At 41.4% G+C, this 25,012-nt stretch overlaps 1 protein-coding gene across 1 annotated transcript; it reads left to right on the plus strand.

Moving 5' to 3' along the window:
• The first annotated feature begins 2,350 nt into the window (after positions 1 to 2,350).
• LOC306971189 (protein arginine N-methyltransferase 8) lies at positions 2,351 to 24,005 on the plus strand. Its single transcript, XM_079567365.1, has 10 exons — positions 2,351 to 3,062; positions 6,271 to 6,510; positions 9,234 to 9,389; positions 13,785 to 13,848; positions 14,637 to 14,779; positions 15,879 to 15,966; positions 19,220 to 19,335; positions 21,815 to 21,965; positions 22,650 to 22,771; positions 23,914 to 24,005. Exons 1-10 carry the CDS (start codon positions 2,994 to 2,996, stop codon positions 23,995 to 23,997), a joined length of 1,233 nt encoding a protein of 410 aa, XP_079423491.1. The 5' UTR covers positions 2,351 to 2,993; the 3' UTR covers positions 23,998 to 24,005.
• Positions 24,006 to 25,012: the final 1,007 nt, after the last annotated feature.

The following is a 25,012-nucleotide window of genomic DNA, read 5'->3' on the forward strand; positions in this document are numbered from 1 at the left end:
GAAATTTTGCTCTCTCATGAAAGTAATGCAGAGTGGCCTTTTATCAGTGTCAAATTAAAACAGAAATATGACCATGTTAATGTTTTTTGTAAGTACAATGTAACATTGTGTGGCTGATAATAGTAATTTTAATATACTACTAGGCAAAGCACGTTTATTTATACCACACATTTTATACACAAGGCAACTCAATGCACCTACTACAACCACTTCTATGGCTAATATATATTATGAGAGTGATCACTCTTCCTGAAGCAGATTGCTTCGAAACACTGCGCCAGAGCCTGTTCTGGTAACAGCTGGTCACGTGACTAAAGGGGAAATTGTCTCGAAAAGTGCTTCACTCTGTGAGTTAAGTATCAGTGTCTCAAAGCGGGTGATAGGCTTAGGATGTTTTCTGGTCCATATAGCAATGTAAATTATTAGTGATAAATAAATGTGCTGTGTTTCCCCCATTTCCCATTTAACTGCGCTCATGTGGTGTAAGTTGTTTGAGCCAGGCTGTGGGCCAGCCAGAACACTTTTCCCAGTCTTTACAAAGTCCTGCTTTTGAAGAGATACAAAAGAAGATATGGATGACTGACCAGGCGAGGGAAACATAAGGAGTGCCATCTACAGCAAACAGTGGCTAAATTAGCAAATACGTATATTGTTGAGGACAGTTCATAACGCAATTCAAAGTGCTTCACATTTGTATAAAATTACAAGAAAGCATTTAAAAATCAATAAAACATCAACATAAAAATGATTTTATGACAGTAAGAGTGCAGATAAAATACTATCAGTTGTCATATGCACAGGTAAAAAGAACTGTTTTCAGCCTGAATCTGAACATGAGATTTTAGCTGCATGAAACTGAAACACAGCCTCACTGTGTTTATTATTGACTCTGGGAACCACCAGGAGCATGTACAAGTTAAATAAGAGGGTTCCCAAGATTGACCCCTGGGGGACGTCCTGAACAAGTTTAGAGCAGTACCAGAGATTCCCACCCAGTTTTCTAACCTGTGAAGTAAGATCCTGTGGTCCACTGTGTCAAAGGCAGCGCTCAGGTCCAGCAGAACTAAAACTGAGACCTTACCTGCATTGGTGTTCATGCGGATATCATTCGTCACCTTGATCTGAGCTGTCTCAGTGCTGTGGTGGGGCCTAAATCCTGACTGACACATTGTTAGACAGGAGACGGTAAGTGAGCTATTAATATACTACTTTCTGTAGGACTTTTCATAAGAATGGTAGGTTTGATATGGGCTGGTAGTTGTTAAGCACCTTGGCATTTAGAAGAGCAGAGAAGAGATGTTTACTGACAGCACAGACTTAAGTAATCTAGTGGATAATTCATCAAAGCAGCATGTACATGAACTCAGACTGGAGATAACATCTTTGATTGTTTTGTCAGTAACGTGTGACATGTGGTGGCAGGGTTGCCATTTGTGTTGTGGAAATTATGGCATTTTTAATGGCTTGGACTTTGTCATTAAAAGAATATTGCTTAGAGATGCCTTTAGAGATTAGTTCTAAAGGCAGTGAAACCGGTGGGTTAGTTAATTTGTTTGAACAAGAGAATTGTTTCTGCAGTTTGTGATGATTTCAGAGAAATACTGAAATCAATAAAAAGATTATGCATTGATGTCTTGCCTCGGAGCAGCAGAGCTGCAAGTGGGCCCCGCCCACTGGATGTCCGTGAAGCACAGAACTACGTTGCAAAGATTATTTATCGGACTATGATTGATTTGATCATTGAAACATCAATATCAGGCTGCAAATAATAAAACTGCTACACACTAGTTTGAAACTTCTCTTGTGCATGTGATACAGTTTGTCCACAAGAGGTCAATGTTCAAACAGAATGAAACAGCTCTGAGACTTCGAACCTTACCAGACTTTTTTTTGCCAGGAAAGCCTCAAAGTGTTAGGAGGCTTCACTTGCCCATCACTAATATTATGATATCACAATAAAGAAAGAATACAAGAAAGTGTGGTTTTCTTAGATCTTGCCACTTAAGAGTGCTGCAGTCCTGTAGCCTATACACCGTTTGCGTAATATAAACAGCAACCCACTGAGTGATGTCAGTGCCAATTTGCATTGCATATTATACAAGCTATACTGCACCACTGCACACACACCAACCATATTCTAAAATTCCCAATGACATCGTATGGAACAGAGTTGATGTAATGCCCATGTGAGCTCCAAATGACAATATGGGCATTTTCATCGAGATAAAGGCACTTTTTTATAATGCTGCAGTAAAACAAGGCTGTTTGTGTGTGTGTCATGATGATGAGCAGTCCTCACTTAACCTTGATCTGAATCTTTACAATTGTGTGGTCTGTGGTCAGTGAGAAATGAAAGGTCACTTCATCAGAGTGCAACCCGATCATCCCAAACGCTGTCCTCGCTTCGGGACCAACTTTGTGGATCGCCGGCTTCCTTCAGCACTTCGCGGAGCTGGACAGCGAAGATGCGATACAGGACATAGATAAAGAGACACCAATAAACCCTCGGCACGTGCTGATTCAGTATTCTTGTTTAAAGACAGTGCTCGTGGAGCTAGAGTGCACGTATGAGGAGCGTCTCAGCGTTAGGCGGCACAGGCTATTTTTAGAAACAATGTTGCAGTAAGGAATCAATCACCGCAGCTAAAACAAAGTATTGGAGTCAGTCTGCAGTGTAAAGAAGCGCGGCGCCGGCGGATACAGCTGCAGCAGGTGTCGGCGTTTGAGACGCACGGACGCACGTATAAACCACCTTTATCTGCTTCCCATTGATGCACTGCACATGATGCCTGCCCTTACGCTTGTGAGGGAAGCGCACCGATGGATGGCAAACTTTTGCACTATGGAATCCACGACACTTTATCATTCTTCTGTGAGGACGTCATCCGGTTTCGTTCCTTGACATTGCAGTTTGGGAAATGATTCGCAACCAACAGCGAAGCGGTGTAAAGGATTTCCTCGTTTGAACTTTTGAGCACTATTTGCTAGCTCTTATGGGAATTAAACACTCGTCCCGCTGCATGCTCCTCAGGAGAAAGATGGCGGAGTCTGAAAGCAGTGAGGTAAGTATGACACCACGGGTCTGGGAATGAAACTGTTCAATATGCGGAGCGACATGTTTAAAAGTTTGGCGCTGCTAAGGCATATGCACCAAACTGACAATGAGCACATAGATAGCCAAAGGTTACGACGTTGATCTGTCAAACTTAGAGATGAGTCCTACATGAAGAGTCGCAAAATGTCTTAACTTTTCCCTTAATAATGGGGTCGAGTGCGTCTGAAACATGCTAAAGTTTACTAGAACAGCCGCAATCTTAAATCAGATATCGGTTACGCTGCTTCAGAAGCGCTGTCCAAGGTGCTGCAGCTTCATCGCTGTGGGAATAGCGGAAAATACAATTCAGGACTGCAGTGAGGTGCTCTTGGCTTTGCCTGCAAAATAGCCCTCTTGATTTATGTGGAAGTTTTGCTTGATTCAAACAGCAGCCTTATGCATTATTTATCATAAAAAGTTGCTTCAAAGTGAGCTGATTCACCCTGTGCAATAACAGCCAGCGACGTGGAAAGCATGCAGCACACTCGAATAAGACACCCAGGATGGATCTCCTCCGCTGCTCTTATCACTCGAGCCCTAAGTGCACTGATGGCACCACACCAAATTGGTTCTTCTTCACTGCCTGCTTTATGGAATAATGGTCTGCCTTTGACCTTGTCTCATGTCATTGATATAGTACAGTAGTATGAACAACCCTAAATCCAATCCAAATCTATCTACCCAACATTTCATGCATTCTTTTATTGTTTCTTCATAATAGCTATTCAGTTATTACTATACCGTTACTGGGTGATTGACAGCACTTCCATGCTCTCCGCCCTGATCAAGAACAGTGGACACAGTGTTCTTTCACATGGACTTATAATAGACGTGCACCCTTCTCACGACACCTCTCCACAGAGCTCCTAAAGAGATCCTTGCAGCGTTTGGATAAAACCCCTGGCCATGTTAATCCGTGCTCTAACAGCCGCCTGCGCTCATTTCCGCCCAGCCCGGCAACTTTTACAAAGCCCTCATTGGATTTCGTATTAAACTTGGCGCCCTTAATCACATCTTCCTCTGCCCTCTCCTGTAATTATTGACTTTGTGCCTGGACTGGCTCCAGATGCTTTCTTGAGTCCCTTGGTTTGTCCCAAAAAAGTAAAACAAAGTGTACTATTTGCTTCCTTTCATAGTTTCAGATTTATTAAAGAACACAGTTTGACTAGTTACATTGTAAATGGGCAAGGCGATTTAATTGTAATTGCAATGTTAATTTGATATTTTGGTGTCGCTTCATATTAAAGGATGCTTGTTAAGTATTGGTATTAATAAGCATGAGTAATCTGCTTGGGGTCAGATGTTAGGGTTAAAGTTAGTTTTTGTGTGCTATCTGTTTATTCCCATTCTTTTATTTGAGCCATAGAATCCCTGAGAGATCTTATGGCTCAAACAAGAGGAATAGGCCAGCTGAAAGGAAAAATACATCAAAGTCAACCTAAATCTTTCAACTCAAATTGTTGGAACTCACAGTGCCCCTCTAACTTTGAGAGAAGTTTTACTGGGAAAACACAAATATAAATAGTCTTACATAACTCCCATGTTATATCATCTATATTCAGAGAATGAAAAGTCCTCTCTTGTCATGTAAACTGCATACTGCAACCTCCAGTCCCTTCTTCTCATCAGCAGCAGCAGAATTGTGTCTCTCATCATCCTCACCATCAGTGTCTTTCAATGCGGATGTGTTCATTGGTGAAAGACTCTCTTGTGTTTGAGTTATTGATATTAGATGAAAATAATTCAAGAGGAAACATGAAGATTTCAGACAAGAAAGTGATAACATTAACATTACATTAAGTCAGGGGTGTCCAAACTTTTTACATGGGGGCCGCATATTGAAGTGTACACGGCGTAAAGTGCATAAATTGGTGGTTAGTGCTGCGAAACCCTCTTCTAGCAGAGGTTTAAACTGTGCCCCACACCTATATTTATGCTTAAATATGCCAGCTCTGTCTCACAGTAAAAGGTTAGTTGATTGGTTAGAATTGAGTAGAATTATTACTTTTCAAATAAAAAGGACCATCTCTAATGACGTGAACCGATTCAGCAAGAAGGCCAAGGGCCACCAAAATTGGTCTGAGGGCCGAATTTGGCCCCCGGGCTACACTTTGGACACCCCTGCATTAAATGATTACAAAAATATGCTCATGGTTTTACATTTAGTTTGAATGTGTGCTTCACCAAATAGGATTACACCGTTTTATTATTTATGTAGGGATCAGTAATGTGGGATATTGTCATGTAATCTCACACCTCTGTGTACTTAGTACAAAGCGGGTTTTGCTTCAACAATGAATAATCAGGTGGATGGGCACTGGCCTGGGACTCAATAATGAGGCTTCAAAATCCTGTCAGAATGTGTCAGAATGCAGCAGGTTAATTGAAGAAGATTGAGGGTGAGAAGGAGACTTCATTGGTTGTTGGAAAGAGAATGAACTGTAAGGATATTGTGGTCTACATTATTTTTAGAAGCTTAAAATTTGGAATAGGAAGAAATGGCAGAATGTCTCACTGGCACAGACGGAGCTGGTAGGAGTGTGGTTGACTTCACATGCGGCACACATGGCACACCGCGGCTATAGACCCCTCGCAGCAGGCCACAGAGGTGATAATCAGGGCATTATGTGTGGAGCGGCTGTGCTCAGCCAAGCCTTCTGTGGACCGACAGGCTCACTTCCTCTCACTCTCCCTGCATTGTCCCATCTCTACGGCGGCTCTTTAGAGGAACAGATGAGCTGAGAGGCATGGCAGCAGAATGTGTTAAACTGTCACATTAAACTGTTCAAATACTGAATAATGGGGGACAACGGTCTGCACTGCGGTGTGACTGAGCTTCTGTGCATATACAGAAGTTAATTCCTCTATCAGCTATGTAAAATATTGTTTATTTTCATTTTTATTTTGACAATATTACCCAATAACATCGACAAGCTACCTAACAACATTTTTCAAACATTGGTGGACTGCATGATTTAGATGTTACATTAAAATTTAGTTCAAAGTTGCCAACCCATTATTTGAAATACACCCCCCACAAAATTAGAAGCAGTAGTCCTTTATAGATGTAATTTTATTGGTATCATTCAAACGTTATAAACTCTTCTTGGGGTCAAATCTGATGGGTAGTTGACATTTGTGCATGTGTGACTGTTGTCTTCATCTTATCTTTCCAGCAATCACAGCCTCAGCCAATCCGCATCATCCCGTCTCAGTCAGCCCAGCCCACCTCGCTGCCTAAGCCTGTGCCTTCAGTCCAGCCCACCCTTCGGCCTACTCTGCCCCACCACACGCCTCATGCTGCCAACCTGCCCAACTGTCCCGGCCGCGGCAGGATGGGCAAGCTCCTCAACCCCGAGGAGATGACCTCCCGAGACTACTACTTCGACTCATACGCCCACTTTGGCATCCATGAGGTGTGTACAGCAAAAGGAGAAACAACGTGCTATTTATTGATATTTACATTGAAGTACTGAATAAACAACACATTACTTATCCATCCAAACAACCTGTTCAGCTTAGCTTAAATTCGTTGGTTAATTTAAAGGTTAGTATCAGCCAATCTCCTTAAAGGGCAGAGTTGGGAGACTCGAGTCACATGATTTGACTCGAGTCAGACATAAGTCGCAATTTTCGGGACTAGAGACTTACTTAACCAATGCTCCAGAAAGACTTCACTTGACTTGTGACTTGCCTTTTGTGACTTGAGACTTAACTCGAGACTTGAGGCCAATGATTTGTATTGACTTGATATTATATTTATTATTATATTTATTATTGAGTCTAGTTTAACCGATGAAAGACAACAGGATTCAGTGTTTAAAACCAGCGTATCTATGTTTACATATGATAATTAGCCACATGCTTTTTCGGTTTCCTGACAAAGCGCTTCCAATCAATACAGCGAAAAAAGGCCGTAAGAAATGTGAGTTTCTTTGGATGTATCAAACAATGAGTGAAGTGACCAAGATTCAGAGACTTCAGAGAAGTTTAATGAGGACAGGAAAACAAGCAAAGCAATGGATTGTACACTGCAGGCAGCACCTCCAGATGTTTGACATGAATGCGGTAATAACTATAACAATAATCTTGGAGCTAGTTCTGTAATCAAGCAGTAGTTTGATAAAGAGTCCATTATACTGTACATTGGCAATGTTTTTGAAATAAACCTGCAGTAGATGATTAGAATGCGCAATGCAAATCCTCTTTCTCTCTCATCTGAGCGTAAACACACACGCAGGACTCACACAAACGTTTGAACAGCATTTAGTGGCTGTTTTACGCAGCCACTCGGAGCCCAGTGACAGCAGGATGAAGGTTGTGTGAACTCTACTTTGAGCAGGGGCGAATCTTAGCGTACAAGGGCTGGGGCACTAGGGGAACCCCTGACTCAGAATAAGCAAAAATGAAAAATAATATTTCATATCAATCTTTCAGACTGCATGGAAAAGCAGCTCATGTTTAAAGACTAGTAGCTTAAAGGGACTATACAGAGATTAAAAATGTTAAAATTAATATTTTATTTTCCTCCCCTACATGTTCCAGCCATGTCCTAATGTGTAGAATGAACTCAGGCCTGTTCACCACAACTGCCTCTAAAATCTTGCGCTGTCACTCAAAAAGGTGTTAGTTCGGGTCCGTAGTGGGGGGCCTTTCTGTGTGTAGTTTGCATGTTCTCCCTGTGTCTACGTTGGTTAGTGGTAAAAACATGTGCAATAGGTTAATCCTCCAGCCAGGTGTTTCAGACCACCATCCTGGCTCACACATCATGGAGATGGGTCCCCGAGCGCCAACCCATGCTGGCAGCTCACTGCTCCTGCGACATTGAGGATGGGTCAAATGCAGTGAACAAATATCTCTACAGAGGTTTCTCTACAGAGATTAATAAAGTATAACTGAACTGGAACTGGAACTGGAACTGGAACTGGAACTGGAACTGAACTGAACTGAACTGAACTGAACTGAACTGAACTGAACTGAACTGAACTGAACTGAACTGAACTTAACTTAACTGACATTTTATAACTGTTTAAAAGGCTTTAAAACCAGTATTTTTTGGATAAATGTCTGCTTTTACCATATACTAAACGGCAAAACAAATGTTATTCCAATAACAGAAAATTAAAAAATCAAGGATAGCTCCTTTAATATAGAACCTGCAGTTACGCGTAAGACCTGAGGTGGCAGTAGTGAGTATAGAAATTACCAACTTGCATCTAGTCCCTTTAAGTAAGTCCTTTAACTACAGTGATCCTTGAGCTGACTTGACCCCATGACTCCCTGACCAATTGACTTGCACTTACTTCTGATTTGGACCTTCACGACTTGGTGTGCTACATATAAAACAGAAATATCCAGGTAGGGTTGAAGCTAGAACAGAAATTGCCGGCGGTTCAAAAACATGAATAGTTAATACTTAGCAAAGGTGCAGGTCCACTGGATAAAAGCCAGGCAGACTAGAATAATCTATCATTTGAGCCACTGTGATACAGCATACATTTTTTTCATAATTGGAATATATGGGTCAAGCACTTCATTCCAGAGAGAGTCAAATTGAGCTTGAATGCATGCCAGGCTTGCTCTGCTATGGCAACACAAGCCAGGATCCTTGTTCCTAAAAATATAACAAAACAAGTCATTCCCAATCATCATTATATGTGTTTAATGATGACAAGAGTTTCAGAAATGTTGCCATTTTTTTAAGCTTTAAATGTTGTAACATGCTTCACAGTCTTCACAAAGAGATGGAGGTTTGGCCCCTGCTGGTAGTCACATCGTGTTTAAAAGCAAGATACTCTATTACCCATGTATGTCTATGTTATGTGGTGTTGGGTTTGTTACAATCCAAGTACATGTTTATTTCCTTGGGATGAAAGCTTGGGATGAAAGGATAAAAGTTGAGATTATGGGGCCATCCAACTTATCTTAATATTATTTCTGGGGTAAATATGCACTAAATGTGTTTGTTTATTTAATCTTTAAAAACTGTGTATTTTTTATGTTTATGATCATTTAAGAATGAAAATCTACTTCATATTTTTACTCTGTGGAGGACAAAATTAGTCTATGGGGAGCCACCACAGACTCTGTTATTCATGGGAAATTAATCCATTGCGTGCCTTCTTTTGTGGAAATGTAGGAAATGCTCAAAGACGAGGTCCGGACCCTGACCTATCGCAATGCCATGTACCACAACAAGCATGTGTTCAAGGATAAAATAGTGCTGGACGTTGGCAGTGGCACTGGGATCCTGTCCATGTTCGCGGCCAAAGCTGGAGCCAAGCACGTGTACGGGGTGAGTCCTGCTTCCTTTTATCGTGTTGGAACACCAGGGCTAATCGCTGCAGTCTGACAAGCTGCCACTTACACTCCATACATGCATTGTACATTTTAATGTGATTGCTGCAGTGCTAGGGTGGTGGACTCGCTGTGACAAGCTGTGGTCATTGGAGAGTTCTTTCTGTTATCATGTGGCAGGGTAAAAGCAATTGCCAGTCAAGTCATGTCTGACAGTATACACGCTGGATACACATACATGACCGACGGAACATATTCAGACACATAGGTTCCAGATGGGGTGTATTTGCTGCAAGCTGGAGGTCATTAAGCGGGAAGTGCCTCTGGAGGGTAGTTGACGTTATGTGTTTGTATGTGTGTGGCCCTCTGTCAATGTTAGTTTGACTTCAGTTGATATCGGCTACACGCTATTTGCTCTGTCAACCTCTACTAAGATGAAGAGAAGTTACTTTAAAGATGGACAAACACATAGCTAAAATTAGTTCATAACATGCAGCAAATGGCACGCAGTAGTTTCTTTTTTGCAATACCTCTGTGACCTTTCTTCAGCCCCTGTAGCAGTGGTCAACGACAAGAACATATATTTTGCTGTTACACACTCCCTTTGGACAGCAAACAAAGGGCGACTCGACGAATTTTACCAACGCAGGAGGAAATGAATTTCAGTTACACATGGTTCACAGTTACAGTGGTTTTGCACAGTTGCCACCAAAGGATAAAAACTGTTAAGAGATTAGAGAACAGGCATAAAAATGCACTTTCATCCAATGCCATCTTCCGCCCCATCCATCTGCCACTCTATTTTAATCTAAGGGTCTTAATCTCAAGGATTTGCTGTTTGTTCATTGGCTTCTTCATCATATGCTCTGATGAGACCTCCATAGGGCAGTATCAGAGCCAGTGCTGGTTTATGACACCTTGTTACAGAATAAAGGAGGAGGGATCCTGGAGATTTATGTAGTGGATGTAAAAGTCCCTTTGCCTCTAAATCCTTACTGTCAGAGCCATGTAACCTCCATCTCTGCCAAGGACATTAATGCGGACTGGCCAAGGATTAAAGGAATCAACATATTCTCTGACTGTAAACATGGAACAGGGAAACGTAAAAAACAAAACAAATCAGCATGTAGGCCATGAGTCATAGCTCATGTTTAGTTAATACAAATGACAAATGTACAGAGTAGAGAATAGTTGTGCAAATTTTCATCTGGGTTGTAGACTTGAATGAAGTTTTGAACAAAGATAGAATAAATATACAATGAAATATTCAAAGGTCTGCATAGAACACAAGACGAATGCCTGTTTACTCGTCTTTAGGGGGCATTTCAAGAACTCTGTTGCAATTTTATGTTTTTAAGTTTCAGCCTGTGCCCTCCAGCAATCCAAACAAAAGCTTAAGGTGGCATTAATATTTGATCGCCTCTCCACAGCTGGTACACCTTGAGATCTGTCAAATTTTGCGCAGCACTACAGGCATCGCTTTGTGCAGGTGAATACATCTTCAGAATGCATAACTTTGGGAGGGCCCATAGGACTATTTGAGGTTTACTTTGTTTCACACTAGTCCAGCTGAAGTGTTTGTAAACGAAGAAATACAGACCAAATTCGGCGGTGGTTTATAGTAGCATCTGGCCATTAGCCGCCTCCAACCATGACTCGGGGAATATTCGCAAATTGTGGAAGTTAGAGCGCTGCCCCATTACTTTTAGACACAAACACTGGTGTGCGCACTATATGGCCCCACCTGGTCAGCAGTTGAGGAGAGTTTGTTTATAGTTTGGCAAAAGGCTCGGTGATCAGCAGATGATGAGCAGAAGGCTGCGGGCGCCACCATCATCCCAGCGAGGCATGCTCTAATGGGGCAGAGAAAACAGGGCTGCTGCAGGATCTGTTTGAAATGAGGGCTCCAGCCTGGATGTGCTCAGAATGCTCAGACAGAACACATCAAATTTAGATTACGCCTGCAGTTTCAGCTTGGCATTCAAGCTAGGACAGCTCAATGATTAAAGACTAAGAATTATAAATGATTTGGACCAGTGTTTCTCAAACAGTGGCCGGCGTACTACTGGTGGTACACCTGCTGCCCCTCGGATGGTACAGGTCTAGCCTTTGGTCAATTTGTGAACGTTTTATTCATGTTTTGGGGGATACTCCTAGTTCAGAGCAACTTCTTTGATGGTTAATCACATTTAAGATCTGTTTTTTGTTTCACTTTGTGAGAGTTGTTGTTTTCTTGACTTTTTGTTGTACTCATATTTATATACCATATTTTCCTTTTTTCCTTCCTTTTTTTTTCATTGTTTGGCTGGGGGTGTGACTTATACTCAGGTGCGACTTACATAGTATCTGCTACTCCTGAACCACTGAAGATTATTAAAAAAAACAGCAATCAAGCAGCATAAAAAAGCGCGGAGTGAGCAAGAAACCTATGAAGGTCTGGCGAAAAGTGGAGGTTACTGTTACTGCAATAAGGAAAACAAAAAAGCTAATCGCGGGCTGAAAGCTAGATGGCCACAGCTAGAGGAACGAGTTCGCAAATGGGTGCTTGAGCAACGTGCTGCCGGGAGAGGCTTGTTAATGGTGCAGTTAAGCCTCCATGCCCAGATAGTTGCCAACGCTTGTGCGACTTATACTCCGGAGTGACTTATATGTTTTTTTCTTCTTCATTATACATTTGTAGGCTCATGCAACTTATACCCTGGAGCGACTTATATGTTTTTTTCTTCTTCATTATACATTTTTTGGCTGGTGCGACTTATACTCTGGAGCGTCTCATAGTCCGGAAGATACAGTACTTGCAACTTTGCAGTGGCCTTCACATAAAAGTCAAAGCACGGAGTAGGTCAAATAGCATTGCTGACATTTTGATGACCTTAACCACTGAAATGATACATTGTGCAGATAGCGGCAGTGGGACAGAAACATGTTGAATCTTGGTAATTTACAAGTGGTCCAGGACATTTCACGAATACCCTGTCACAGCCTTTTATTGTAGTGGTATTGAGTTGAAACAGTGCCCCTACTATTGTATATGGACTTTTATGAAACGCCTAATGGCAAAGGTGCTCTCTTATGAACTAATTGCATTGTGCCATCGGAGAATTTCTTAATTTGTTTTTGAAATGACCACATGGCTCTTTGCATTCTGTTGATGCTATTAGCAGTCGTCAGACAGTTACAGCCAAAAAGTTATATTGGCAATGGATAGCAGCCACACGAGATTTATAAGCCAGCTTAATGGGCCCATTGGAGTCATGTTGGTATTGAGTTGGGTAATAAATGCGACCGAATAATTGTACATGAATTACCACCAATCAATAAAGGCCCTTGTGCAGTAGTAGACTCATGCCCATTCATTAAATAGGTTCCTATCAACCTAGAGTGCGCAGAAACAGGTACCAGACGTTTTATTATCTCCGAGTCTGTTCAGGAGTGTTTTGTTACAAGTATCTGGAACCAACTCGTCGGCACACCTTTGACAGGCCCAGTCAGTCGCCGCGCTAGAACACTGTGTACACACTTAAAGGGGAATCTGAACTCCCAAATCCTACCTCTGCGCCGTAACGACGTATGACAGCGCCTGAAAGATGTCATCTTTGTTATAGGGAGGCTTACGAGAAGTGTTTTTGTGCTTACTCGAATAAATGGTGGGTGATGGATTTCTTTTGTTGTAGCTTTTCTTCACTAGAGATGTCTTCATAAATCTGCCAATATAGGCCTGATTAGTGGGTAGGGATGAAAAAGTGTCAAATGACGAGGCTCAGATAAAGATAAAATGATCTGTTCAGGACGTAAAATGAGGACAGTGCTGCTCCACAATGGGACATTATGAAAGAAAATGGGGCACTTTGGGAAATTTACAGCGTTGACCTAACTTAGAAGTGTGACAAGGGGGAAGTGATGCAGTGCCGCATTGTTATCTTTAGAAACCTTTGAAAAAATCTATCACATTATTAGATACACAGAACCCATTTCAATCTAGTGAGCTTTTACGCTGCAGAGACACCTTGAATATCCAATACTTTACATTTCTTTGTTTTTTGTATATCTTTTATCAAGATTTACAGCAATAGCATGCAATTTGTTCTATCTCCTTACTTCTTTAGACATACAGCAATATCACGACGTAACTCCATTTTTAGGTCACCTGAGAGAATACCAGCTGAGTGAGTGATGTTCCTGCAAATTCAAACTTCCACAGCCTTCACACATTATTACTTTTTTTTTTACACTGTGCCCTCCTTGTAACAGGTTTGCAGAAATGAGAAGTGATTCCGGTTGCTGCAGCACTTTGAGTCAAAAGTGCAGCAGACTTTCCCATCACCGATAATATTCCCGTAAGGATCCCTGTCCATTACCTCAACTCGGTCTCCCCTGTTTTCTCTTTTACTAGATTGAATGTTCCAGTATATCGGAGTATTCAGAGAGGATCATCAAGTCCAACCACCTGGACAGTGGTAAGAGCCTCTCCAATAACGACTCTGTGAGAATAAAATCAAAGCTACGCCAGAATCGTCAGCCATTGAGGGTCAGGTTAGGTCTTTAAGTCCACATTTGATGTCGCTTTTATGCTCATTTATATTCGGTGTACAAATGCCGCTGCCTTCTGAGCATATGTTTTCATTACTGCGCAGTGCAACGTTATAAACAATCCTGCTGCCAAGCCACTGGCTGTGCGTCCCGAAAAAATAGGCCCACAAACTGCGCTGTCAGCCAATGTCCCTGCCATACGATCCTATGAATATAAAGTATGCACACGTAATAGTAAGAAATAGAAACATTTCACTACGTTTTGGGCAGTATATAAGATGCCAAGTAGAGGCGTTGGGTCACAAGTCATTCTGGTAGTCATCTCTCAACTCAATCAAACATGAGATGAGTCACATTATGTCGGGGCGGCCAGGGCAAAGATCTGCTTCTCTGTTGTAGACCCCAGATGGAGTGATTTCCATAAGAAAGTGAAGGCTGCCATGGCAACACAATACTGAACAGGATAAGTTCTCCTCTGACAAAACGGCACTGCAAAGTCAGGGAAGTGAACATGGTTCGGAGACAAAGCAAGATGACTGGCAACATTATATTTTCATCAAGGATGTCACTGAATGTGAAATTTTCCAAAACATATTTTACATAAAAAATAGACATTCAATTGATTTGAACTAAATTATTGAAACACAACTTGTAAGTTCGAAGTGTCCCCAATCATAAAAATGTGTACAATTTTAACTTTTTTTTCTTGTTTCAGTAATAACCATCTTCAAAGGAAAGGTGGAGGAGGTGGAACTCCCTGTGGACAAAGTGGACATCATCATCTCCGAGTGGATGGGCTACTGTCTGTTCTATGAGTCAATGCTCAACACGGTCATCTTCGCTCGGGACAAGTGGCTGGTAGGTTTTTAAGAAGTAATCGTAATTTGTGACAGACTAGGAACAGACTTTACTGTTGAAATATTTAAAGGAACAGGCCACCGTATTTCCATACGTTCTTATCTGAGCTTAGACGAGTTGATGCATACCTGTCTGGTCTTTGTGCGTGCACTCAGTCACGCAAAAAGACCAAAGATGTTGTTAGCATTTTGCCTTTCCTCCTCTCCTCCATGGGGCCAAACAGGATAAAAAGGGGTACTTTATTGTAAGGCGTAAAAACACTTTAGGAGCACTTCGACGTCCACGCACTGTGCGCAGTAATATCTTCACTTTCCTGCGCGGACGTCGAAGTGCTCCCAAGGCATTATTACGGTAGCCTGTTCCTTTAAATACAGATGTTAATGAAAATGTATGAGACATATACAAACACTTTGGAGCCTTGGAATTTCACAAAACGGTGTCTTGTCCAAGTACAACATACAAATACAGAATAGAGTGAAGCTGCATACTTCTGTATCCTAAACCGTGTAGTGTGTTGTATGGAAAACCCCTAAAATATGTCCCTTGTGAAGCGCTTTGGGTGACTTGTGTCTGTAAAAATGCTTCTCAAAAATAAGATCCCTTTATATTAAACCACTGTGTGCCCTCATGAAAATATGAAGGAGCAGAACTTCTCAGTGGCAAAGCGGACAAAAAACAGTATTCCCACTTGAAAATGTCATCAACCTCTCGTTTGCCTTGGGCTGAAAGTCACACTGGGCCAACAATTGCTTAGCCTTAAGTTCAAAGCAGATCAGGACTTTGGCATTTTATTAAACCAAAAAAAATATGCCACATACTTCAGAGTAAAACTAAACCCTAGTGCTAAAGCTGCTTTTCTGTGGCATTTGCAAGTCTTCACTATTTATACAGCTTTTAAAATTTGGAAATCTTATTTATAGTCACAACGTACCAGACCATGACCGAGGCCCGGTCGATGAGCCGCCTGTGTACCCAGAGGCGACAAATAACAGTAGCACGATAATTCAAACTGAGGAATGAAATGTCACGAATGCTGTACAGTGGACCTTTTTATGTGGGTGGGATTAATTGCTAAGCTGTTTTGCCATTTGTCAAATAGAAACCTGGTGGATTGATGTTTCCTGATCGCGCCTCTCTGTACGTGGTGGCCATAGAAGACAGGCAGTATAAAGACTTCAAAATTCACTGTAAGTCCACAATGTTCAATGTCATTTACTTACTTAAAGAAATACAAAAGAGTTTGGAAAGTTTAAAGCCTTTTTAATAATTTATATTGTGTTGCAGCCCAGATGATCCTCCTATTTTAAATGGGCATTTTTTTATAGGCTGTTTCCCCTAATGAATTCAAACATATGCAGACTGATTGGGAATAATGTCAAAAGATAAAAACAGAATAAAGAAGAAGAAAAACATAATATAAGCTGAAGTCAACAATTTTGTGGAACAATAACTAGTCTTTATCATAAACATTAAAACAGAAAGGGTATGAAAATGCTCCAGAAGAACACACACATCCAAAACAGACTATTGTATAGGAGAACTTAAGCTGCTCTGCACCAGGGGGGTCATAAGATATTTCCATACATCAACAATCCTCCCCACTTCACCACCTGCCGACAACGGGCAGGAGTAAAACGTGTGCAGCAGCGCCGCTGGACACAAAGCAGCAGAGTGCATAACTGCCCTACAAAGTGCACTAACGGCGGTGTTACTTACGGCTTCCAGTAAAGAAAACAGACCAAAGCCTCTGTGAATTATTGGTTGTTATGGAGATTCAAGTCAAGACCAAAGGTAGAAAATAGCAACACTTATTATCGCCGCTGTTGTTGCAATAAAGTGAAGCGCTACGCACACATTTGCCAGAGATAAAAAGGTCTATATATATTTCTCTGTCTTTGCTCCGACATCCTGTCTGTTGTCATTAAATGAAAGGTAAATCAAACAGCCCAAATATTTACTCAAGTGAGAGAAATGTTACTCTTGATAAATTGAATACAAATATGTCAGTAATGATAGTTGATTACTGAGCAACTGTCTGATTTATGTTTTAGTGTTGGTGTAGTAGGGCAGACAAAACTTAAAGCCACACCGCGTAGAATTTTACCCAATGACTAAAATTGAAGTGCAAGCATTTATTTTATGACAGATATTTCCATCATTGAAAATTACCTCATAAAAAAAAAACATGTGCCTTTGCTGTGAGCGGCTCACCTCTCATAAGACATGACTGTGACTTTATCCGAGAGTGGGTACGTCTCCAGCCTGTCTCCATGGAAACATCGACTAAAGTCAGCAGAATTTGAAATGTTTGAGGTTCTCATCCAAATCCATTCTTTGAATACCCACTGCTGTAATGGTATGTTCTGTGTTGAGCTGGTCATTAGGAGCATGTTTTGTACTGATGGCAACAGTATAGCCCAAAAGGTTACGCAGTGTCTCTTTAAAATAGCATGAGAAGTGTGATATAAAAGAATACATCATGAAAGTTAGATACAAGCAATACTTCTCAAGATAATTACAGAAATCTAAAACAATTGAACAACATGAAATCTCTGGTTTACAAATTGTGCTATAGAAATAATGTTTTTTGTCACAGTGGAATAACTATTCAATTATTTACTAAAGAGTATCGTTACTTACTTTCTATTTACTTCCTCCTCAGTCTTCCCATCTCCCCCATCATGACTCTCTGTCTTCAATGCATCTCTAACATTTTCTTGCTCATTTGTGCCTGACCATGTCCCTCATTTTCACAAACATTTTCACAGCTACTAAAGGCATGTTCAATGTTGTTACATAATGGTGCGCAGCAAGGCCAGCTTTTAGTGTGAAATTTTGTCTGTAGAGGGACTAGTCACGATGTCAGCAAAGTCTCATCAGAAAATAAAAAAATAAAAAATTAAATCCCTTGCCCTTAAAAGTATTAAATAGTCAAGGGAAATCTTAGCCTATTCTAACTCCTACAGTCAGTTTGAGGTCACGCTGAAGTGCAGTTGTTACTTCTCTGTAAGTTTGTATTTTAAAAGTGCTTTTTTGCTAAAAAAAGAAAGAAAGTACCCACGTTTATGTCAGACTTAAATTCCCACAGGCAGAAGCTCAGCTCAGCACTCCAGTACTGAAGGCATCTTGTGGCCATTAGTGCAGGCTTTACTTGAGTGGGCAGTAGGAAATGCAAATAATGTACATTTCAGCATCCCAGGGGCTTAGTGACCTGTTCATTATGACAAACTCTTAAATGCCCTGCAGTGGTTGTCTCTTCTTAGGTCTAAGTACCTAAGTACCGACGCTGACTCTCTCTATCTTTTAAGTAGCAGCATGAATAATGTATTAGCCAAATGTACTAAGCAGTGAGATGGCCGAGGTAATGGCGTAGAGTTCAGAGAGGATGGTGTTTACAGATGGGCCTCACTACAATGTGACTTTCATCTGTCAGAAATATTTTATTAATAAGATTTAAAAGGAGTCCAGGGTCAAAGTCGGCCTTATTATAAAAACATCTGTGGAGTGTGGATTAGCCTTAAAACCGTATCACTGTGAAGAGCCAGAATGAAAGCAAGAATTTAGTAAATTATGCACATGTAATTTTGCATGCATGAGCACTGGTTTGTGCTTTTCAGGAGTCATGCCACAAGATTACATTTAAAAGTAGTAATCCTCGCGTCATAATTGCACGCTTACTATATCTGGAGACCAATTTTGTGCCTCAAACATATAATCACAGATATTCATCACAGAGGTTTAATGCACACATCATCAACAAAAATTGCCACCATGTAGCACGCTCTAAAAAGTTTATACTCTTACGACAAAGCATTGATTTCAACAAACAAAATCCAGTAATATTTGAACTCTGGTGTTCTGGTTTGGTCTCGCACATTCACGTTATGAAAGCTGTACTCCATGACTCAGTGTGTGCTACAAACAAATGTTTGGATGAATCTGCTGGAATGTGTCAAATATTCATGCAAATATAATGAAGGGATGGGCAACTAAAGTAATCCACTCTGTAGTTAGTTACTTTTAAAGTAATGGAGTCATGTAAAAGGATTACGATAGCTAAACTGGTAATTAGATTGTAATTATCATTATCTATCGTGTGTGTTTTGATTGCTTTTTGTAATATTTTGACACATTACACATAAAAAGTCAGAAACTTAGAAAAACAACTGAAAAATACAAAGTGTGGAAATTATTCTGAGTTCATCTCATCTAAAGCAAAGATTATTCTGGTCAAGTGAGGCAGACCTGGCTTTTATTTTCTATTTAACTAGTAGTCAGTAATCAGACTTTTAAATAAAGTATTCAAAGAAGGAACTACATTACTTTTAGAAAGAGTTGGATCACAAGTTGGATGACTTGTCTGGAGTAATCCTAACAACACAGTAACATTATTGTTCATTCATTTGTGTCATGCAATAGTGAGCACTGCTGTCTTTTTAGGGTGGGAGAACGTGTATGGATTTGACATGACCTGTATCCGTAATGTGGCCATGAAGGAGCCATTGGTGGATGTGGTCGACCCCAAACAGATGGTGACTAATGCCTGTTTAGTAAAGGTGAGCAACATCGCTATATACAGTAGTCAACAAGTGTGACTGTTGGGATAATTTCTCGTTTTCATTGATTGATTTTTATCCACACGGCCACATATTTATGGAAGGGAACGCGATCCCCTCCATTGCCGTTGATGTCTTAGTCACTCTTTACAAAGAATATGGTCTATTAATAGCGCAGTGACATTGGCTGCGTTGTAACCGATGCATGAACATATCGTATGACGGTGACCTTGATCCTGGTCTGGTCTGCGCATCTCACGCTGCAGATTAGACTGATGCGACCGCTGTGCCGTGCATGTCAATATCTGTCCCTCTCCTCTGTCTGATTGTGCACCTTGTCATATTGACCCTCTTATCTCCCCCCAGTGATTGCATGGTTTACCTTAAGTCAACTCAATCCGGGTGGTATAAGTCTCTAAGTCTCTTCATTGTGAAAGCATTTCGTCCTCTCCGAGACTCAGGGCGCCGTGGAGAGACTGGTGTATGCGGTGTTTACAAAGCTCATTATCTGAGAGAAAATAATTAAACACGATGTCTATGAGATTGTTGCTTTGAATGCAATGTGCTGTGAAAGAATGGCCCGTTTTACATTTCCAAATGGTTGGTTTCGTTTCAAATAAACCTAAAAAGGCAGATGGTAAGATTCACTTTGGCAATATTATGTGGTGCTATTTTTTGACAGCTCATTACCACCGCATCTGCAGAGTGCGAGTCTTTTCAATGTGATCTAAGATGCATTTTCCACCTACCTAATTTTACATGATAACTGGTGAAATCACATATTTTTTCTTTTCATTTTTTGTTGTTCCCTTTCATGTCTCGACACAGCGGAGAAACTGTCGGCTATTAATGTTCATCCTTTGCCTCCTTTTCTCTCCCAAAAACACTACTTCCATGGCCTCTTTCCTCCCGCTTGTACAAATTCTTTTAGCATTGCCCAGTGTTTTGTAAGTGAAGGGGGATAGTGTACCCTGTGGCAAGTGCTTTGCTCTTGTTTTGTCCGTCAGTACATTGCTTACACTGGACAACACTACAGACTGGACATTTGTTCTTTGTAGGGATGCACGTAGTCCTGAGGGTAGACCATAGCTCCTGTCAGTATGTTGTGCCTGTGTTGTTTACTGCTTTGGTGGCGTAATGTTTAGACGTCTGTGTGGGTGTGTGTGCGGCTGGGGCTGGGGAGCTTTTGAGTCTTGTGGGATTCCGAAGACCACTTGTTTGAGCTAAACTGAGTGCTGTGGGTAAAAAAAAAAACACAAAAGAAACAAACGCTTTGCCCTAGTGGATAAATGTGAGACTGGAAATGAAATGATCACAGCTGACAGTGCTCTAACTTCACAGCAAGAAGGTCCAGGGTTCAATTCACAGGGCAGGTTTGGCCTTTCTGTGGGAAGTCAGAAGAGGGGGGAGGAGGGACGGACGGACAGACAGACAGACAGACACTGTATATAGAAGGACGGGCAGACACGATAGATAGATAGATAGATAGATAGATAGATAGATAGATAGATAGATAGATAGATAGATAGATAGATAGATAGATAGATAGATAGATAGATAGATAGATAGATAGATAGATAGATAGATAGATAGATAGATAGATAGATAGATAGATAGATAGATAGATAGATAGATAGATAGATAGATAGATAGATAGATAGATAGATAGTATTACTGTATATAGAAGGACAGACAGATGGACGGACAGACTGATGGACAGATAGATGGAGAGATAGATAGATACTGTATATAGAAGGATGGATGGACGGACGGATGGACTGACGGACAGATAAGATAAATGCTGTATATAGAAGGACAGACAGATGGACGGGCGGATGGACAGATGGACAGATAGATGGACAGATAGATGGAGAGATAGATGGACAGATAGATGGAGAGATAGATGGAGAGATAGATGGACAGATAGATGGACAGATAGATGGAGAGATAGATGGACAGATAGATGGACAGATAGATGGACAGATAGATGGACAGATAGATGGACAGATAGATGGACAGATAGATGGACAGATAGATAGATACTGTTTATAGAAGGACAGACACACAGACAAACAGACAGGACACAGCAAGCTTGCAGTCAATCCCGATTTGCAACAGCGATACATGCTGTAAATTGTAGCCTTTGTGCTCACCCCACTGAATGGCTTCCAGGTGAGTTATAGGGCTTTTGGTTAAAGTTCAAGTGATATGTCGGCATGCTGCCCCAGACAGTAAGGTAAAAGGTGCACAATGTCCCTCTCAGAATACAGATTTGTAAGGTGAAGGCGTATCAGATGCCCCGTTAAACTATAAGGACATTTAGAGGTCTCTGTCTGGAAGTGCACAATATTATCTTACCGCCACACAGTATGATAGCCACTGTTCATTGTCTCTTGTGTTGCGGGCTGAAGGATGTATTTACTGGAATCGATAGAGGAAAGGATGACGAGATTGTTTGTGTGATTTGTGTCTCTTGAAGGAAGTGGATATCTACACTGTGAAGCCGGAGGACCTGAACTTCACCTCAGCGTTCTGCCTGCAGACCCAGAGGAATGACTACATCCATGCACTGGTCACCTACTTTACCATAGAGTTCACCAAGTGTCACAAGAAGATTAACTTTTCTACTGGTGAGATTACCTAAGGCTGATATACCTTACTACGTACAACCTGTGTCATGTGTCCAGGAAGTTGAACTCAAGATCATCTTTAACGTTAACGATTAGTCAAGTCAGAATCTGCCATTTCAGTGTTGAAGATCAAACTGTTTGTTCGGCGGTATAGTCCCGGGTGATGCATGGGAATGCTGTCTCGGAGATGAGAGAGCATCGCTAATGCGCTGCTTGATGAGGTCTCAGAGGTATTGATGGCTGCAGTTAATGGAATTGTCACTGAACATTAGAGCCATTCAGAGCTGACTTTGATCACACACATCAGAAGTCATTGTTTTGGACGTGTCTGGCTGCGCTGCTTTAAATATGGTGTTAGACTGACCTCTGGTGGACAAAGTGTGCAATGCAGGCACACTCAGCTATCAGTAATGGGTTCTCAGAAACACTGACCTGAAAATCATCTGGACCACTGGGGGAAAGAAAATGACCCTGTAATTTGAAGAAGAGAGTGGAAATACTTGACATATCCATAATGTAAAGAAAAAATCTATATAAGAATGGCTGTTTGAATGAACGTTAAGCTATGATTTAGCATAGGCCGACAGGAAATGTATGTACATCACCGAGTAATACACTTAAGTGGTCCATCCATTTGTCCTCATATGAGTTTTTTTGATTGATAGTTTGTCATGTGTTTTCCAGCTCCTGATGCTCCATACACTCACTGGAAGCAGACGGTGTTTTACCTAGAGGACTACCTGACAGTACGAAGGGGAGAGGAGATTACAGGCAGCCTCTCCATAAAGCCCAACGAGAAGAATATTGTGAGTTAAATATATGTAGTCAAAGTGAAGTTTCACATCAATAGACGACACCAAAAAGCTGTTCAGCGGTTAAGGTACTGGTGTGCACACCTGTTGTAGTTATTTAGAAAGACTGCAACAAAAATAAGCACAGGTTGTGAGGTTGTGAATGGAAAATGATGGCGATGCTGCAGATTTTGCTAAAGACTGTACCCAGTTTTATTTAGTTTGGCCATTTTTGTGATGTTTATAGTTTCACTTCTTTATTGGACACTGACGGGAAATAATATCAAAGAAGATAAACAGTTTTAAACTGTTGCCATGCCGACCATGTTAATTCAATGGGAAATGATTGAGTAAAACTGCTATGGAACTTTACCTTCTTCTATGTCACTTCCTGTCAGTAGCTTGATTATCTATTATATTAATTATTATCAGTAGCTTAAATTCAAATAAACATAACTTTTCTGCCCAACATTTCTTCATTAAAATTTCTCCTTCAATAAAATAAAACGATAATTATGATGTCATCCTTCTAAATACATCCAACTGATGTCATCCTTCTAAATAAGTGATATTTTGAAAAGCATTAAAACCTGTCATATTCACTTCAAGCTTAAAAAACACAAAGTTAGTAGTATTCCAATTGTTTTTTTTAAATTTGCAGTAAGTGTTGTATTTGTTCATAATTTAGAAAAAATAATTGAAAATAATTAGCAGCACACTCGCCCCAGGGGGCAGTCAGATAAGGAGTACAACGAGATAAAACAGGTTGGTTTAGCTGACTTTGTAGGGTCTGTTGCAATTTCTGCAAGGGAGATGAAAATTGTGTTTGGCACATTTTTATCCGTAGCAAACACTGCATATTATAGTGATCTCAGATTCAAATCTATTTCTTTGCATTGAATTGAAAACAGCTTGTACTTCACACTGCGCTGAAAGCACTCGAGCAAATAACAGATGAAAGTAGATCGCAATCTTTGAGTTCAGTGTCCTTGCATCCTTTTGCTGCGCCGCTTACTTTCACAGATAGGGCCTGCAGTCTAAAAAAAAAAAAAAAAAGAAAAATCAGGAAATGTGTTATTTATGTCTGGCATTTCTGAGATCGACTTTGGTTCATCTCCTCATATCTGACATGGCATATCTCTGCCGTTCCCCCGCAGCGCGACCTGGACTTCACCTTCGAGCTGGATTTCAAAGGACAGCTGTGTGAAGCGGCCATATCTCACGACTACAAGATGCGTTAGCTTTGAGCCTCAATCCACTGATCATCACCTTGAGATGGAGACACTTCTAGGGTCACAATGTGGAACCAACAGCAGGGCACACACCGAGTAAACAGGGCTCTACTATGACACCATTGCAATGTAGGCCTATTGTTCAGGCTGGAAGACACTATTGCTGACTGTTATATGATTTGAATGTAACACTGACACAAAAAAAAAAGAAGTCAGATCTATATTTTTCACGAATGATATTGATGTAAATGACGTCATGTGATCATTTCTTAAAAGTAGTGCAGAATCCCATCTGTTGTGCATTTTCTGTTTGTATTGTTGGTAATTTTCTGGTGCATATGTTTTGTTTTTCTGGGAGGGAGTGATTGGGAGGAACGGCCTCCCCGATCTGAACCCGAGTGGTGTTCTGTTATTGGACTTCTGTGCTAGTCACGGTTTGTCCATAACGAACACCATGTTCGAGCACAAGGGTGTCCATAAGTGCACGTGGCACCAGGACACCCTAGGCAGGAGGTCGATGATCGACTTTGTAGTTGTGTCGTCTGACCTCCGGCCGCGTGTCTCGGACACTCGGGTGAAGAGAGGGGCGGAGCTGTCAACCGATCACCACCTGGTGGTGAGCTGGATCCGCTGGCAGGGGAGGAAACCGGTCAGACCTGGCAGGCCCAAGCGTGTTGTGAGGGTCTGCTGGGAACAACTGGCGGATCCCTCTGTCAGTGGGGTCTTCAACTCCCACCTCCGGAAGAGCTTCACCCAGATTCCGGGGGAGGCGGGGGACATGGAGTCCGAGTGGACTCTGTTCTCCTCCTCCATTGTTGATGCGGCTGCTCGTAGTTGTGGCCGTAAGGTCTCTGGTGCCTGTCGCGGCGGCAATCCCCGAACCCGGTGGTGGCGCCCGGAAGTAAGGGATGCCGTCAAGCTGAAGAAGGAGTCCTACCTGGCCTTGTTGGCTTGTGGGACTCCTGAGGCAGCTGAGAGGTACCGGCAGGCCAAGCGTGCTGCAGCTCGTGCGGTCGCAGAGGCA

The sequence above is a fragment of the Gobius niger genome (genome assembly GCF_951799975.1).
Source record: "Gobius niger genome assembly, chromosome: 12".
Lineage (NCBI taxonomy): Eukaryota > Metazoa > Chordata > Actinopteri > Gobiiformes > Gobiidae > Gobius > Gobius niger.

What these genes read in the sequence shown, in the direction of transcription:
- LOC306971189 (XM_079567365.1), top strand. Translation starts at nt 2,994, where the DNA reads ATGGGAATTAAACACTCGTCCCGCTGCATGCTCCTCAGGAGAAAGATG. An exon ending in CGGAGTCTGAAAGCAGTGAG is followed by an intron (nt 3,063 to 6,270) that starts GTAAGTATGACA and finishes TTATCTTTCCAG; the next exon opens with CAATCACAGCCTCAGCCAAT. An exon ending in AGCCCAACGAGAAGAATATT is followed by an intron (nt 22,772 to 23,913) that starts GTGAGTTAAATA and finishes GTTCCCCCGCAG; the next exon opens with CGCGACCTGGACTTCACCTT.